Source organism: Solanum pennellii, chromosome 7, assembly GCF_001406875.1.
Source record: "Solanum pennellii chromosome 7, SPENNV200".
Lineage (NCBI taxonomy): Eukaryota > Viridiplantae > Streptophyta > Magnoliopsida > Solanales > Solanaceae > Solanum > Solanum pennellii.
Genome location: NC_028643.1, coordinates 35,754,963 through 35,768,843, shown reverse-complemented (window position 1 = coordinate 35,768,843; position 13,881 = coordinate 35,754,963). Strand labels below are relative to the sequence as shown.

The window sequence follows — 13,881 nt, the reverse complement described above, 5'->3', positions numbered from 1 at the left end:
AGAGAGAGAGAGAGAGAGAGAGAGAGAGAGAGAGACAGCTATATCTACTCAGTCTTGTTTAATACATACAAAATGCACTAGCACAAAAAGTTGGAACTATACCTTTCTCATAATCAAGATAAATTATATATAATTGACTCTATCATATCCCTGTAGGAGTAGCTCCAACAACAATGAAAATTTTACCACAGACCTTGGAATTCTCCGTAGAGGATGACCCTTTTTCATGTATATATTTACCAAAAGATGTATTCACCCTCTCTTTTATGATACCCATATGTTTCTTCGCCCTTCTATTACAATATTATTTGTATGCTGAACATCATTGATTTGAATTTCTTCGTTTGATGATGTTGTTGACACTTGTATGCCTTTTTTCTTAATGTGAACCTTGTTTAATGCTTCAAACTTGTTTTCCACCAAAAGGTTGATTTGTCTTATATGTATCTTGATCTTTGATAATGTGGTGCTTCTTTCTTATCCACCACTTTTCAATTAGCAAGATCACCCACTACATTAGCACTAGATATGATCTTAGCTTTGTGTTATAAAAATTGTGGACCTTAGTTTCTTAAACTTTGATCTTTTTCTCCTCAATTAGTGCATCCATTTCTTCCCTTGGTGGTTGGTTCATACTGTTTCAGGTATCCTTGCTATGTCCTTGTGTTTTACATTCAATACAATACCTTGGGACATAATCATATTTTAACTGAACGACTTCTATCCTAGTCTTACCAGTAGCTTCATCTTCAATATTCATTAGATTTTAACGCGGGAAAATTCGTTTTAGGTCCACCATCATCTTTACTTTTGCTCAACTTGACCTAGGCTTGTTGATTGTGTCTTGGTCAAGTTGAACCAACCCCTCTACTGCCAAACCTTATGAAAACGACACCCTTTAATAAAGAAAGTAAGCAATAGATTAAGAAATAAAATCCAAGCTATAATTGTTGAAGAAGAAGGAAGTTGACGATTGGAACATGTCATAGGAACATGTCCAACGCAACTGACTGACGTGTGTGCACCAAGTGTTAATGAAGAGTTGACAATTGGAACATGTCCAAGCAACAGGTCCAATGAAGCTGATTTACGAGTTTACATCACTATTCTAGCAGGAGAACCACACTAGGATTAAACTATTATATCAACTAGGCTGCTACTTATTGTACTAGTTGGAGTCGATTAGAATTATATCAGGACTAGGATTAGATTTCTATTAGAAATTATAGTAAAACTAAGATTTAGATTATTTATAATTGCATTGTCATTATTATAGTAGTAATATGTATTGTAGTAGGACTCTAAGTATAGTTAACTTAGGACTCTACATGTAAAACTCCAGAAATTCCATGACTTAGACTAGAGCATAATCCATCGAATAATTTTTAAAATGATGTTTCTAGACCTATATTAATGTAATAAACTCATATGAAAAAGGTTAGAGCCAAAACGACTAAGAAAGACCTTGAGGTCCGGAAACTAGCTAATTTCAACTAGTTGACGTCCCTATGTTTGGTGAATATTTTAACGTGTCAAATGAAGTCCAAAACTTGTAAAGAGACCTTGGATATGTAGTATGTAGTACAAAGGTTCCAAACATTCAGTAACTAAACCCCAAAGACCACCCGAAGGGTCCTTGGGGAAGACCCAAACATGCGTGGGCAGGTTGCCTGGCAGCCAAGGAGCAGGCAAGATGTGGAGGTGTGGTGCGCGAACACGAGGTGTTCTGCCTCAAGATTTGAGAGGAAACCTCACGACGTGAGGCTGACACGCACCTCACTGCTTTAACTCAAAATTCTAAAAATGACGCGATTTGGCCCCGCGACACGCAACTTCTTTCCAAAATTGTTAAAGTCGTATTGTTGATAATTTAAATTATTAAAAAGACCCATTTAAGTAGAGGGTCTTTTGGGTAATTCATAGGATGAGTATATATTGATATTAGGCAAGTTTTAGACAACTTTTACACGTCCAGATCAGATTAAAATAAGTTTTCTCTCATCTCTCAAGAAACGCTCTCTTTTCCAAACTCCATTGAAGAATGAGAAGAGCTTAAGGAAGAGAAGGTATGGGGTTTTCACTCTTGATATTCCTTTTCCCAAGAGGTCCTTTCAAGATAAGTTTTCAAGAACTTCAATTCTAGGGTTTTTACTCTACAAAATTGATTTTCTTCCTAACCCTAGATTGATAATATTTTTAATTAAAAGTAATAGTTTTCTATAGTCTATTCCACACGATTTTTTATGAGTATGTTTTTATTATGTTTGAATTTTGTGTGAAGTATGTTCTTATCTAAATGATGGTTTCGTATGATGGCTTCTACTACTCGATAATATGAAAACTTATGGATTGGACCTAATACTAGAATGAACTCTTAAATGACCATTATCCGCTACCCTACATTATGCATTGATCTTGTATATGACTTGAAGATTTGTTCTTGATTATGATATTGAGTATTTCACTATGCTGTTGTTATGAATGTTGTAAGTTCTTGAATGAGGTTCTTGGAAGCTAGAGGTAAGTCCTCTAAAGTTGTAATTACTCTACAATGTTCATGTTAGCCTATAAATCATGATGTTATGTTACAAAAATATGTATGATGTTTTAAGTGTAATTGTTCTCCTATAAAGTATGAACATGCTAAATGTGAGTTCATGATAAGAATACAAAAATGCAAGCTATGATAGTCTCTTGTATGCTTTACACAAGATGACTATGTTATGTTAATCTCACATACGAAGGGTTATGATGAAAGGAAATTCTCATCTAATCACAAAGAGATCATGAGCATGTATATACACGGAGTTAATAACCTATGACCTATGATAAGCTTATGATATAAGACAATTTAAAGGTTATTTCAAGAAAGTGACTTAATCTAAGCACCAATGAACTAGATATGAGAGGTGTCCTTTCCCTAGTTGGAAGGTAGGTTCACAATGACTCTCATGAGATTGAGGCTGCCATGTAATGTGGAACTATAGGTCTCTAATATATATCCTAGTTATTGAACTATGTTGCCACCATAGGATACTAGCTAGTGGATCCACCTAGAAAGTTATGACATGTTAAATTCTACTTTGGCCGGTATACCACCTTTTTTGGTGTGGAGCTTTATGACACTGGATTCCATGTTTATCTCACAGGGTCTATGTCATTTAAGGCGAATGTTCCCTCATGTAAAATTAAAGACAAGTAAATAAACGTTGACTAGGGTGACTTGAGAAGTCTACTTAGTAGAGGTAGGGGCACGAGACTCTACCTAGACATTGCACAAGTTGACTCTAAGGGAAGTCCTAGGAGATTGTTCTTATGAAATATGACAACATGAAGGGTATATGTTTATGATAAATGATGTTACTCTTATATGATGTTGGTCATTATTATGAATATGAGTGGGTTATATTGCTATATGAAGTGATGACTAATTATGTTACAAGTTATTTGAAGCAAATTTTTACCTATGGTTTCCTATCTATCTACTTGGTTGTGTGGGGTTATGGGACTTCACATGACCATTGCATTTGTAGGTTGGGGATGAGATCATTGGTAAGTGTCTTTGTATTTTATGATATATGATCTATTGAATATGAAAGGTTAACATGACTCCATGATCATATGTCTTTAATTATAATCATGATTTATGTTGATGAAATTCTTGACCTGATTATGTTATATGGTATGTGCATTGAAGATGTTCACATGACTTAACATGTTTTCTAATGAAATGATAAATGATACTTTTTCATGCATGTCCATATGTTTTATGTGCATATACTCATACTTAGTATATGTGGCTTACTAATCCCATTACTTTATAATACTACAACTGTAGGTTTTGGCCATTGAAGTTAAGGAGGTTTATTTGGAGAAGCTTGGAACTCTTTCTCCAAGTCTTGGTAGGTCCTCATGTTGGGGGATGCTATCTTTCATATTCTAGCTTACACATATTTTTAGTAGTCTTAAGAATATCCTATTTCTATCATGTTTCTTTGGATTCTTTTGTATTAAGGTCTATATGGCATATTGACTATGTATTGGCTAAGTCCACTTTAGATGGCTTCATATATGTGAGACAATTCCTTAGAATATCGTATGGTTTATTAAAAATAAGTATGAAGTCTAAGCATACTTCAAGTAGAATGTCAAAGTTTTAATTTTTCCGTGATTTTTACTAATCACATGTTATGACGAATGTTAACTGCTTGTCTGAGTCCTCTGAGAGGACGACGACACCGGTCACATCCGTGGTATGCTCTCCGGGTGTGACAAACTTGGTATCAGAGCATGCGGTTAAATATCATTAGGATCAATGTCTCAATAAACCACATTACCTAGTATTTTGTTCATAGTTGTGAAGCGCGCCACAATTATGGATGAGAGGCTATGTGATGACTAGGAAACATCTCTTTTCTTGATACTCCTATGTCGTGCCTTTAGAGTTTTGACACTATGTGTTGTTTAGCATCTAATCCCTTTCTTGTGGTTATAGACAATGAACACAAGAAGGACAGGCGGGAGAAGAGATTGTGAATGTGAGAGCTACTCCCCAAGGAAATCGAAATGCTCCTCAAGTGCAAGCTGCTGCAAATGATCAAGTTCTGGTCAATCCTCCAACTATGACAGATGGTGAGATGAAGGCAGTCCTGTTCCAAATGGCCCAAGCCATCACTACCCTAGCTGAAACCATCATGGCTCAAGCTAACAGAGAGGTTGCTTCTCGAGAGAACCAACATGCTAGTATTATATCTAGACATTTGAGAGACAGTATGAGGATGAATCATCCCATGTACTTTGGATCAAAAGTTGATGAAGACCCACAAGAATTCCTTTATAAGGTCTACAAAATCTTGTTTTCTATGGGGGTGAGTACTACTGAGAAGGTTGAGCTTGCTGCCTATCAACTCAATGAATTGGCTTAGACATGGTATAACCAGTGGAAGGATAATCGGGCTTTAGGAGATGGTCTCGTGACTTGGGAGATCTTCAAAAAGGCCTTTCATGACAGATTCTTTCCAAAGGAACAAAGAGAAGCTAAGGTAGAGGAGTTTATCAACCTTTTTCAAGGAGGTATGAGTGTCAAGTGATATTCCTTGAAATTCATTAAGCTTTCCAAATATGCTTCTTCTTTGGTTTCCAATGCTAGGGATGAAATGAATCGTTATGCAATGGGCGTAACCGAAGAGCTTGAAGAAGCATATCGTGCAGCCATGCTTCATGACAATATGGATCTTTCTAGGTTGATGGTTCATGCTCAATAGGTTGAGGAAAGCCGTCTAAGGAATAGTAATAGGAAAGCTAAGAGGGCAAAGTCGTTTGAAAGTGGTTCTTCTAAGAGTAGGCTTGATGTTCAAGATAAGCCTAAGTTTAAGAAGAGGTTTTCAAACTAGGTTCCTTCTAATTTATCCAATAATTGTAATAATAGAGGTTCTAATCTTAAACCTCAAAAGGGGAGAAATGTTGATCCACCAAAGGAGAGACCATTTTGTGGTAAGTGTGGTAATAAACATGCGGGTGAATGTCTTGTTAAGACTAATAGTTTGTATGGTTGTGGCAAGGGTGTCCATATGGTGAAAGCTTGTCCTAATGTGAGAAGACAAGGCAAGGGGAATGGTCAAACTCAACTAGGTAGTCCTAGTTCTGATGCTCAAAAGAGGAACCGTTTCTGTGCACTCAAGGCTAAGGGTGAAAAAGAAAGCTCTCCCGACGTTGTGACGGGTATGATACAAGTTTTCTCTATTAATGTCTATGCATTGCTTGATCAAGGTGCTACTCTTTCTTTTATTACACCTTTGGTAGCTGGAAGTTTGATGTACTTTCCAATGTTCAGATTGAACCCTTTTCAGTTTGTACCAAATGGGTGACTCTGTAGTTGCAAAAAGAGTCTATAGGAAATGTCCTCTAATTCTACCCAAAAAAGTTACTCTTGCTGATTTGGTAGAACTTGACATGTTTGATTTTGATATCATCTTGGGTATGGATTGGCTTCATGATTGTTTTGATTCCATATTGTAGGACAAGGGTAGTGAAATTTCAATTCCCTAATGAACATATTCAAGAGTGAAAAGGGGGGAATTCTATGCCAAGGGGTCAAATCAATTCTTGTTTGAATGCTTGTAAAATGATAGCCAAGGGTTATCTATATCATGTTGTGAGAGTTAAGGACCTAGAATGTGAAACTCCTTCTATTGAGTCAGTCTGTTGTGAGAAAATCCCTAGAAGTTTTTTCTAATGACCTTCCAGGAGTTCCTCCCGAATGGGAAATTGACATTGACATAGATTTATTACCGGATACGAATACCATTTTAATTCCTCCATATATGATGGCTCCAGCGGAAATGAAAGAGTTGAAGCTCCAACTCAAGGATTTACTAGACAAGGGTTTCATTCAAACTAGTATTTGCCATGGGGTGCTCCGGTCTTGCTTGTTATGAAAAAGGATGGGTCCCTTAGAATGTGCATTGATTACCGCCAACTCAATAAGGACACCATAAAGAACAAGTATCCTCTCCCAAGGATTGATGATTTATGTGATAAACTCCAAGGTTCTAGTTATTTTTACAAAATCGACATAAGGTCGAGATATCACCAACTTAGTGTGAGAGGAGAAGATGTTCCCAAGACAGTTTTCCGAACTAGATACGGTCACTATGAATTCGTAGTTATGTCTTTTGGGTTAACGAATGCCCCGGCGGCATTCATGGACTAAATGAATAGAGTGTTCCAAGATTACCTCAACTCATTTGTGATTGTGTTCACTGATGATATATTCATATACTCCAAAAATGAAAATGAGCATGATAGTCACTTGAGGTTAGCCTTGCAAGTCCTCAAATAACACCAAATTTATGCCAAATAGCAAGTGTGGATTTTTGTTATGGTCGGTTGCTTTTCGTGGCAATATTATCTTTGGTGATGGTATAGAGGTTGATCCAAAGAAAACGGATGCGGTCAAAAATTGGCATAGACCTTTGACTCCCAAAGACATAAGGAGTTTCTTGGGTCTAGCCGTCTATTATAGAAGATTCTTTGATTGATTTTCTTATATTGCTTCTCCTTTGACATCTTTGACCCAAAATAAGGTGATGTTTGAATGGTCGGAAGCTTGTGAGAAAGGTTTACAAGAGTTGAAAGATAATCTTACTTCCTCTTTGGTTTTGACCTTATCGGAGTGCAATGAAGGCTTTGTAGTGTATTGTGATGCTTCCCGAGTGGTCTTGGGATGTGTCCTCATGCAACATAGAAAGGTGATTGCTTATGCTTCTAGAAAGCTCAAAGTTCATAAGAGGAATTACCCAACTCGTAATCTTGAGTTAGCCGCTGTAGTTTTCCTTGAAAATATGGAGACGTTACTTGTATGATGTGCATATTGATGTGTTTACTAGCCATAAAAGTATTCAATCTGTGTCTACACAAAAGGAGTTAAATATCCGACAGAGAAGATGGTTAGAACTGTTGAAGGATTATGACATGAGTGTCCTTTACCACCCTAGCAAGGACAATGTTGTTGCAGATGCTTTTAGTCGATGGACTATGGGTAGTGTGTCTCATGTGGAAGAGGAGAAGAAAGAACTTGTGAAAGATGTTCATAGGTTGGATCGCTTTGGTGTGCAGTTAGAAGATTATCCAAATGGTGGTTTCATAGTCCATCATAATTCCGACTCGTCATTAGTGGTAAAGGTGAATACTAAGCAACATCTTTATTTACTATTGATAAAGTTGAAGGAATCGGTACTTGGTAAGCTCAATGAGTCATTCTCCAAGGGGGGATGGTGTTCTTAGTTACAAAGGGAGATTATGTGTACCCAATGTTGAGGATTTGAGAAATCGAATTTTAGAAAAAGCTCATGGTTCTCGCTATTCTATACATCTGGGTGTAACTAAAATGTATCATGATCTTAGGAAGGTCTATGGTGGGATGGCTTAAAGTGGGACATAGCGGAGTTTGTTGCTAGGTGTCCAAACTGCCAACAAGTAAAAGCTGAGCATCTCAAACTGGGTGTTTAACCAAGATCATGGATGTTCCTACTTGGAAGTGGGAAGCCATCAATATGGACTTTGTTGTTGGGTTACCTCGAACCCAAAAGAAAAATTATTCTCTATGGGTTATTGTGGATAGGTTGACCAAATCTGCCTATTTTATTCCAGTTTATTCCACTTACACAGCTGAAGATTATGCAAGGATCTACATTTATGAGATTGTGAGTCTTCATGGGATTCATTTGTCCATCATTTCAGATAGAGAGGCCCAATTAACTTCTCGTTTTTGGAAGGCTTTTCAAAAGAGTTTCGGTACGCAAGTGAAACTTAGTACCGCTTTTCATCCTCAGAAGGATAGTCAAGAGGAAAGTACCATTCAGACGCTTGAAGACATGTTAAGAGCCTGTGTCATTGATTTCAAGGGAAGTTAGGATGATCACTTACCTTTGATCGAGTTCTCTTACAACAATAGCTATCATTCGAGCATCTCCGTGGCACCTTTTGAAGCTCTTTATGGTAGAAGGTGTAGATGTCCAATTGGATGGTTTGAGGTTGGTGACTCCTAACTCCTTGGTCTATATATTATCTATGAGGCTATAGAGAAGGTTCGAATCAAAAGAGGTAGATTGAAGACAGCCTATAGTCGGCAAAAGTCTTATGCCAATAATAGAAGAGGAGATCTTGAGTTTGAAATAGGCCATCATGTCTACTTGAAGATTTCATGTAACATTCCAAAAAATGTATTTTTCTAGTGAAGAGTCTATTATGTTTTAAGAATATGTATTGGGGAACATAGGTATCCCAATGCCCAATATTGAGTAATATTGGGTATGTAAAAAGAATATTGGCTTAAGGGTGTTAGCCAATTTCTATGTATTAACAAGTAACTTAAAATATAACTTGATGCCCAAATGCTCCAATCCAAGCTCTTTTAGGAATTGTACCTGCAATGAAGACCCTAAGCTAAATTCTTTCCTTCATAGCTCACACACATTAGATATGAGGCATCCAAGTGTCAAGCCTAGCTACCATAGCACATGATCATTAAAAATGATAATGTAGATTAAGTAGTGCCCAAGTAAATAGTGAGGATCCTTGGAAGAAGAAGTGTGCATCAACATATGTGCAAGCACATGTGCCTACCGGCCAAGAGACCAAGCGACAAGCCCAACCAAATTCAGTTAGGGCGGTTAGGGGGCAGGGGCGCGTCGGGTCAAACAAAGTGGGGCCTAGCTTCCTAACCAATCCTAGGCTCTAACTAACTTACCTAACTAGCTTACTAACCTAGGACTAACTAAAATAATTTAACTAGTGTGCCAAAAATCCTAAAACCTAATCGGCTGACACTAGCCGAGTAACTAACTAAAGAAACATCTTAGTACCTAACCTAGGATGGTCTAAAGGGGTTGGTTATGGTCCTAATTACTTAGGGTACTTTAGTAATTATGCTAGGTCACATAATTAACCAAATTAGAAACTTAATTAATTAATTAAAAATCATGGTCAAACCCTAACCCTAAGCAAAAATTTCAGAATTTGGCTAAGTCAAATGCTCTCCTATTTTTAGTTAATTTAGGAGGGGCATTTTGGTAATTAGCTAATTGATTTATTTAATTAAGTTAATTAGCCTAAGTTGAATTATTCAATTTTCATTTCCTAAGACTTATACTCACGTTTAACTAGGTAAGAAACTCACGTTTACACTGAACAAACGTAAGAAAAATAGAAAATTCTCCTTAGGCTATTTCAAGGAAAATTAATCAAGATTTGCGTGCAAAGTACAGGGTGATCTTTGTAGATTAAATTCCACAGTAAGGTATGGGTTTTGTCTCTTCGATTCCTTTACCCATGAGGCTTTTCTAACGTTTTAAATTCAAGAAAGTCGAACTAGGGTTGTTCCCAATGACATTGTCGAATGTTTATCTCCCTAGTTCTCTAAATTTCCGATTCTAGTAGTATGTATAATGCAAATCTCGAGCATGTTTTTGGTATGTGGTGCTAACTCATCATTATGTGTATGTTCCTTTATTTGATAATTTCGAATGAGACCTATAGGTAGATCTTTATGATTAATGCCGAATTGTGTTCGCGAAGATGAAATTGTTATAAGTTGTTTATGAAATTCAGTTTACTATAGGAAGGAATGAAGGTTTCGATTTGTGTTCGTGTTTTACAGTAGATACTTTTGTAAATATTTGGAATGCAATGTTTCCAAGAAGAAATAAGAATGAGAATCAGAACTAGTTAATGAATCTTCAATGCCAAAATAAACTTTATAGCTTGGCCAAACTTTGCACTGAATTATTCTTGTAAGCTAATCAAATTTTAAAAGTTTTCTTGCTCTAAATTATAAGATTTCTATAGTATATACATGAAGTTAATTGACTTGGCTAGTGATAATATCATGACAAATGTTTAGTTATAGTTTGGTTTATGCCAATATATTGGCTTACAATATTATTTCCAAAATATGTAATATAATTGGCCAATGGCTAAGTCATACCAATCTTATATGGCCAATGTAAATTATGATGTTTCTTGTAAGGCCAAATACATGTTAAAGATTGATCTGACAAGATGTAACTCAATGAACTCATAACCTAGGGTATGACAATGATTGGGACAAGTCCCAACATACCCTATCTAAATGAACTTGTGAACAGAGTAGCACAATAAAGAGTCCCTATAACTTTCATAAAGAATGGTACAAGACAATCAAACAACATTGAACAAGATAAGGTGAGTAATCAAATAACTAAAAGCTTATGAATTATAAAATTAACCTAGAATGGGGTGTTAAAGGACTTGCACCTAAACAAATATGTCAAAGATACTCATATAAGAGGGTGTTAGAAATCATGAGACAAGTCTCATTCACACCATAATGATAATGTAAGATTAAGTTCACATTCTTCAAGTATAGAAAGGGATGACAAGTCATCCATTGAGCTAAGTGTACCTCATACAAGAAGCAAGCTTCCATAATGTATGAGGCAGCTCTAAAAGTTGTAAGTATAAGAAATTGGTCTAAGCACCGATAGACTAGTAATGCGCTTGTTCAAGCACATGTAAGCCTCATGAGATGTGACTACCACCAAGGTGGATGAGGGTGTCCAAATTTTCCTAGTCTTTGAACTATGTCGCCAGCATAGGTTACTAGCTAGTGGGTCCACCTAAGAAAGCTAGGAAGTATTCAGTTTCACTTTTACCGGTGAACTACCTCTTTTCAGTGCGGGGAAGACACTAGATTTCATGTTAGCTCACGTGATCTATGTAGGTTAATTCTAAACATTTTTTTAAGAAAGTAAGAAAGAAAGAAATAAAGAAATAACTAGGAAGATGAGGGGTCTTCGGATAGGATGACCAAAGGGTGAGGTTATACTAAGTAATAATATAAGTAATTCTTAGTCATTGCACAGAAAGATCCCAATGTAAGTGTTAAAATAATATCCTAAGTTAACCTACCATGTTCAAAGTGAACATGAGTTCAAAGAAGAAGAAATGTAAGTTCAGAGTGAACTAAGTAAGCAAATAACATCTTTATATTCTGCAAATGATCAAATAATGGGCATAGCCAATAAAGATTGGCTTATAAAGAATATATTCCCAGAATTATTATATTATTAAAATGATAAAATAATGGGCATAGCCAATAAAAATTGGCTTATAAATACTTCATGCCCAATTTAACAAGAATGGAAAGAATAACTTGTAAGTAGGCTAGTCAAATCATTACCTTAGTCTTTTGGATTACTTACTTGTTTGATTATAGGAATGGGACTACAATGAAGCATTGCACTCGTAAGTAAAACATAGGATCAAATTAGATTATTTAATAACACAAAAAAAAAGACAGAAAAATAACCTAAGGCTAGGAGAGGGAGCTCTCGGCCTACAGGGAAAGAAAAATATCAATTTTCGCTTAAGTTGTTCTAAAATTATGTTCATGATTCCAAGGTCTTATGTTCATATAAAAAATGATTTGTGTGATTTAAATGCATGAAAATATGTCCTATTCATAGCATGATTTATAAATAACGAATTAAGAAAATGAAGTGACTTCACTTTCCAAAAATGGCATGTTGCTACAGGAAGAGCTTTCCTTGATCATGCATAGTCCTTATGTGCGTATGTGCATACACCCATACTTAGTACAAGTGCGTACTAACCCATATAAAAGTACTATTTTTATAGGTGCAGGTCTTTGAAGAAGACTGAAGATCAGTTGAAGCCGTTTGGACTAGTACCTCCAGACTTTTGTAGGTCCTCTTTAGTTCAAGGATGCCTACGTTTTATTCTCTACCTTTAGTAGATTAGACATAGCTAGTGGATGTTGTCCCTATCATTTCCATTGAAACATTTGTTCGTTTTTTTATATTAAGGACTATTTGGCAACTATAAATAATATTATGATTTCTTCATTTCAATTGTCAATCTGTTAATAGATGGTTGTTTATTTTGAGCTGTTAGTATATCACTCTTATGCAAATATTATATAAACTCTAAGTACACTTAAATAAAGTTAAAATGTTTTAAATTTTTTGCTAAATTTAAAAACATGATTGTGATGAAAGCTAAGAAGAGGCTTGTATGCGACCTCTGAGACTTTAACGAGCCGGTCTCATCTAGGGTCTAGGACCCCGGTGTTACAAACTTTGTATCAGAGAGTGAGGTTAAATTAAATAGGAAGTAAGGCTCAAAACAACCACGTTGCGTAGTTTCTAGCTTATGGTTGTGAAGTGCACCACAACCATGACATAGAGACTTAGTGATGTTAAGAATCTTCCCTTATTCTACTCTTTATCGTGCAGTGTAGAGCTTTGACATTTTGTGTCATTCTAGCATCTAACTTCTTTCTTGTGTGTGCGTGTAGAAAAATGAACACAAGAAGAAACACAGACAGGAGTGTTGGGGAAGCTGTTGCTGGGGGAAACCAAGCTCCTCCTCAATCCTCAGCTGCTGGAGTGCAAGTGTCTTTCAACCCAGCTGCGTTGACGGATGGAGAAGTGAGAGCAACAATGGTTCAGATGTCCCAAGCCATCACTGCTAAGGCACATACTATCACAACCCAGGCCACTAGAAAGGGTGGTCGCATGGAGAACCCACATGCTAGCACCATGGCTAGCAGACTGAGAAATTTCACCAGGATAAATCCTCCAGTCAGCTTCGGGTCCAGAACCAATAAGGATCACCAGGAGTTTATGGACAAGGTACATAAAATTCTATATGTTATGGGTGTTAATTAAGAGGAGAAGGATGATTTGTCTACATACCAGCTCAAGGATGTGGCTCAGGTATGGTACAAGATGTGGGTAGATGGTCGAGCACCAGGAGAAGTCCCATCACTTGGGACATTCTCACGACTGCATTCTGGGAGAGATTCTTTCCCAGAGATTAGATAGAGGCTAAGGTTGAGGAGTTCATCAACATACATCAGGGAGGTACGTCAGTCAAGGAATACTCCTTGAAGTTTGTTAAACTTTCCAAATATGCTTCTTCTCTGATGTCCAGTAGCAGGGATGAGATGAGCAGGTTTGTTACTGGTGTATCGGAGGATCTGGAGGAGGAATGTCGGGAAGCCATGTTGCATAAAAACATGGACCTTTCTAGGTTGATGGTACATGCACAGCAGGTGGGGGAGAGTCGTCGGAGGAAGAGAGTCCAAGAAGGAAAGAAGCTTAGGCCCTCGGATCAAGCTGGTTCTAGCACTGGTAGGAGTTTGTCATGAATCCAGGACAGGTTTTAAGTTCAAGAAGGGGCACCAACACTCAGGTAATCCTACTCCTTCCAAGAACACTAATGTTAATTGGACAAGTCTTGCCCCGATAAGGGCAGTGATAGAAATGCCCAGCGTGGCAGAAAGTCGTGTGGTAAGTGTGGTCGTTTGCATGGAGGTGA

General features: G+C 36.9%; 1 protein-coding gene across 1 annotated transcript; it reads left to right on the top strand.

Moving 5' to 3' along the window:
* The first annotated feature begins 4,622 nt into the window (after positions 1–4,622).
* LOC107024983 lies at positions 4,623–6,029 on the top strand. Its single transcript, XM_015225878.1, has 5 exons — positions 4,623–4,841; positions 4,941–5,042; positions 5,265–5,380; positions 5,429–5,769; positions 6,019–6,029. Exons 1-5 carry the CDS (start codon positions 4,623–4,625, stop codon positions 6,027–6,029), a joined length of 789 nt encoding a protein of 262 aa, XP_015081364.1.
* Positions 6,030–13,881: the final 7,852 nt, after the last annotated feature.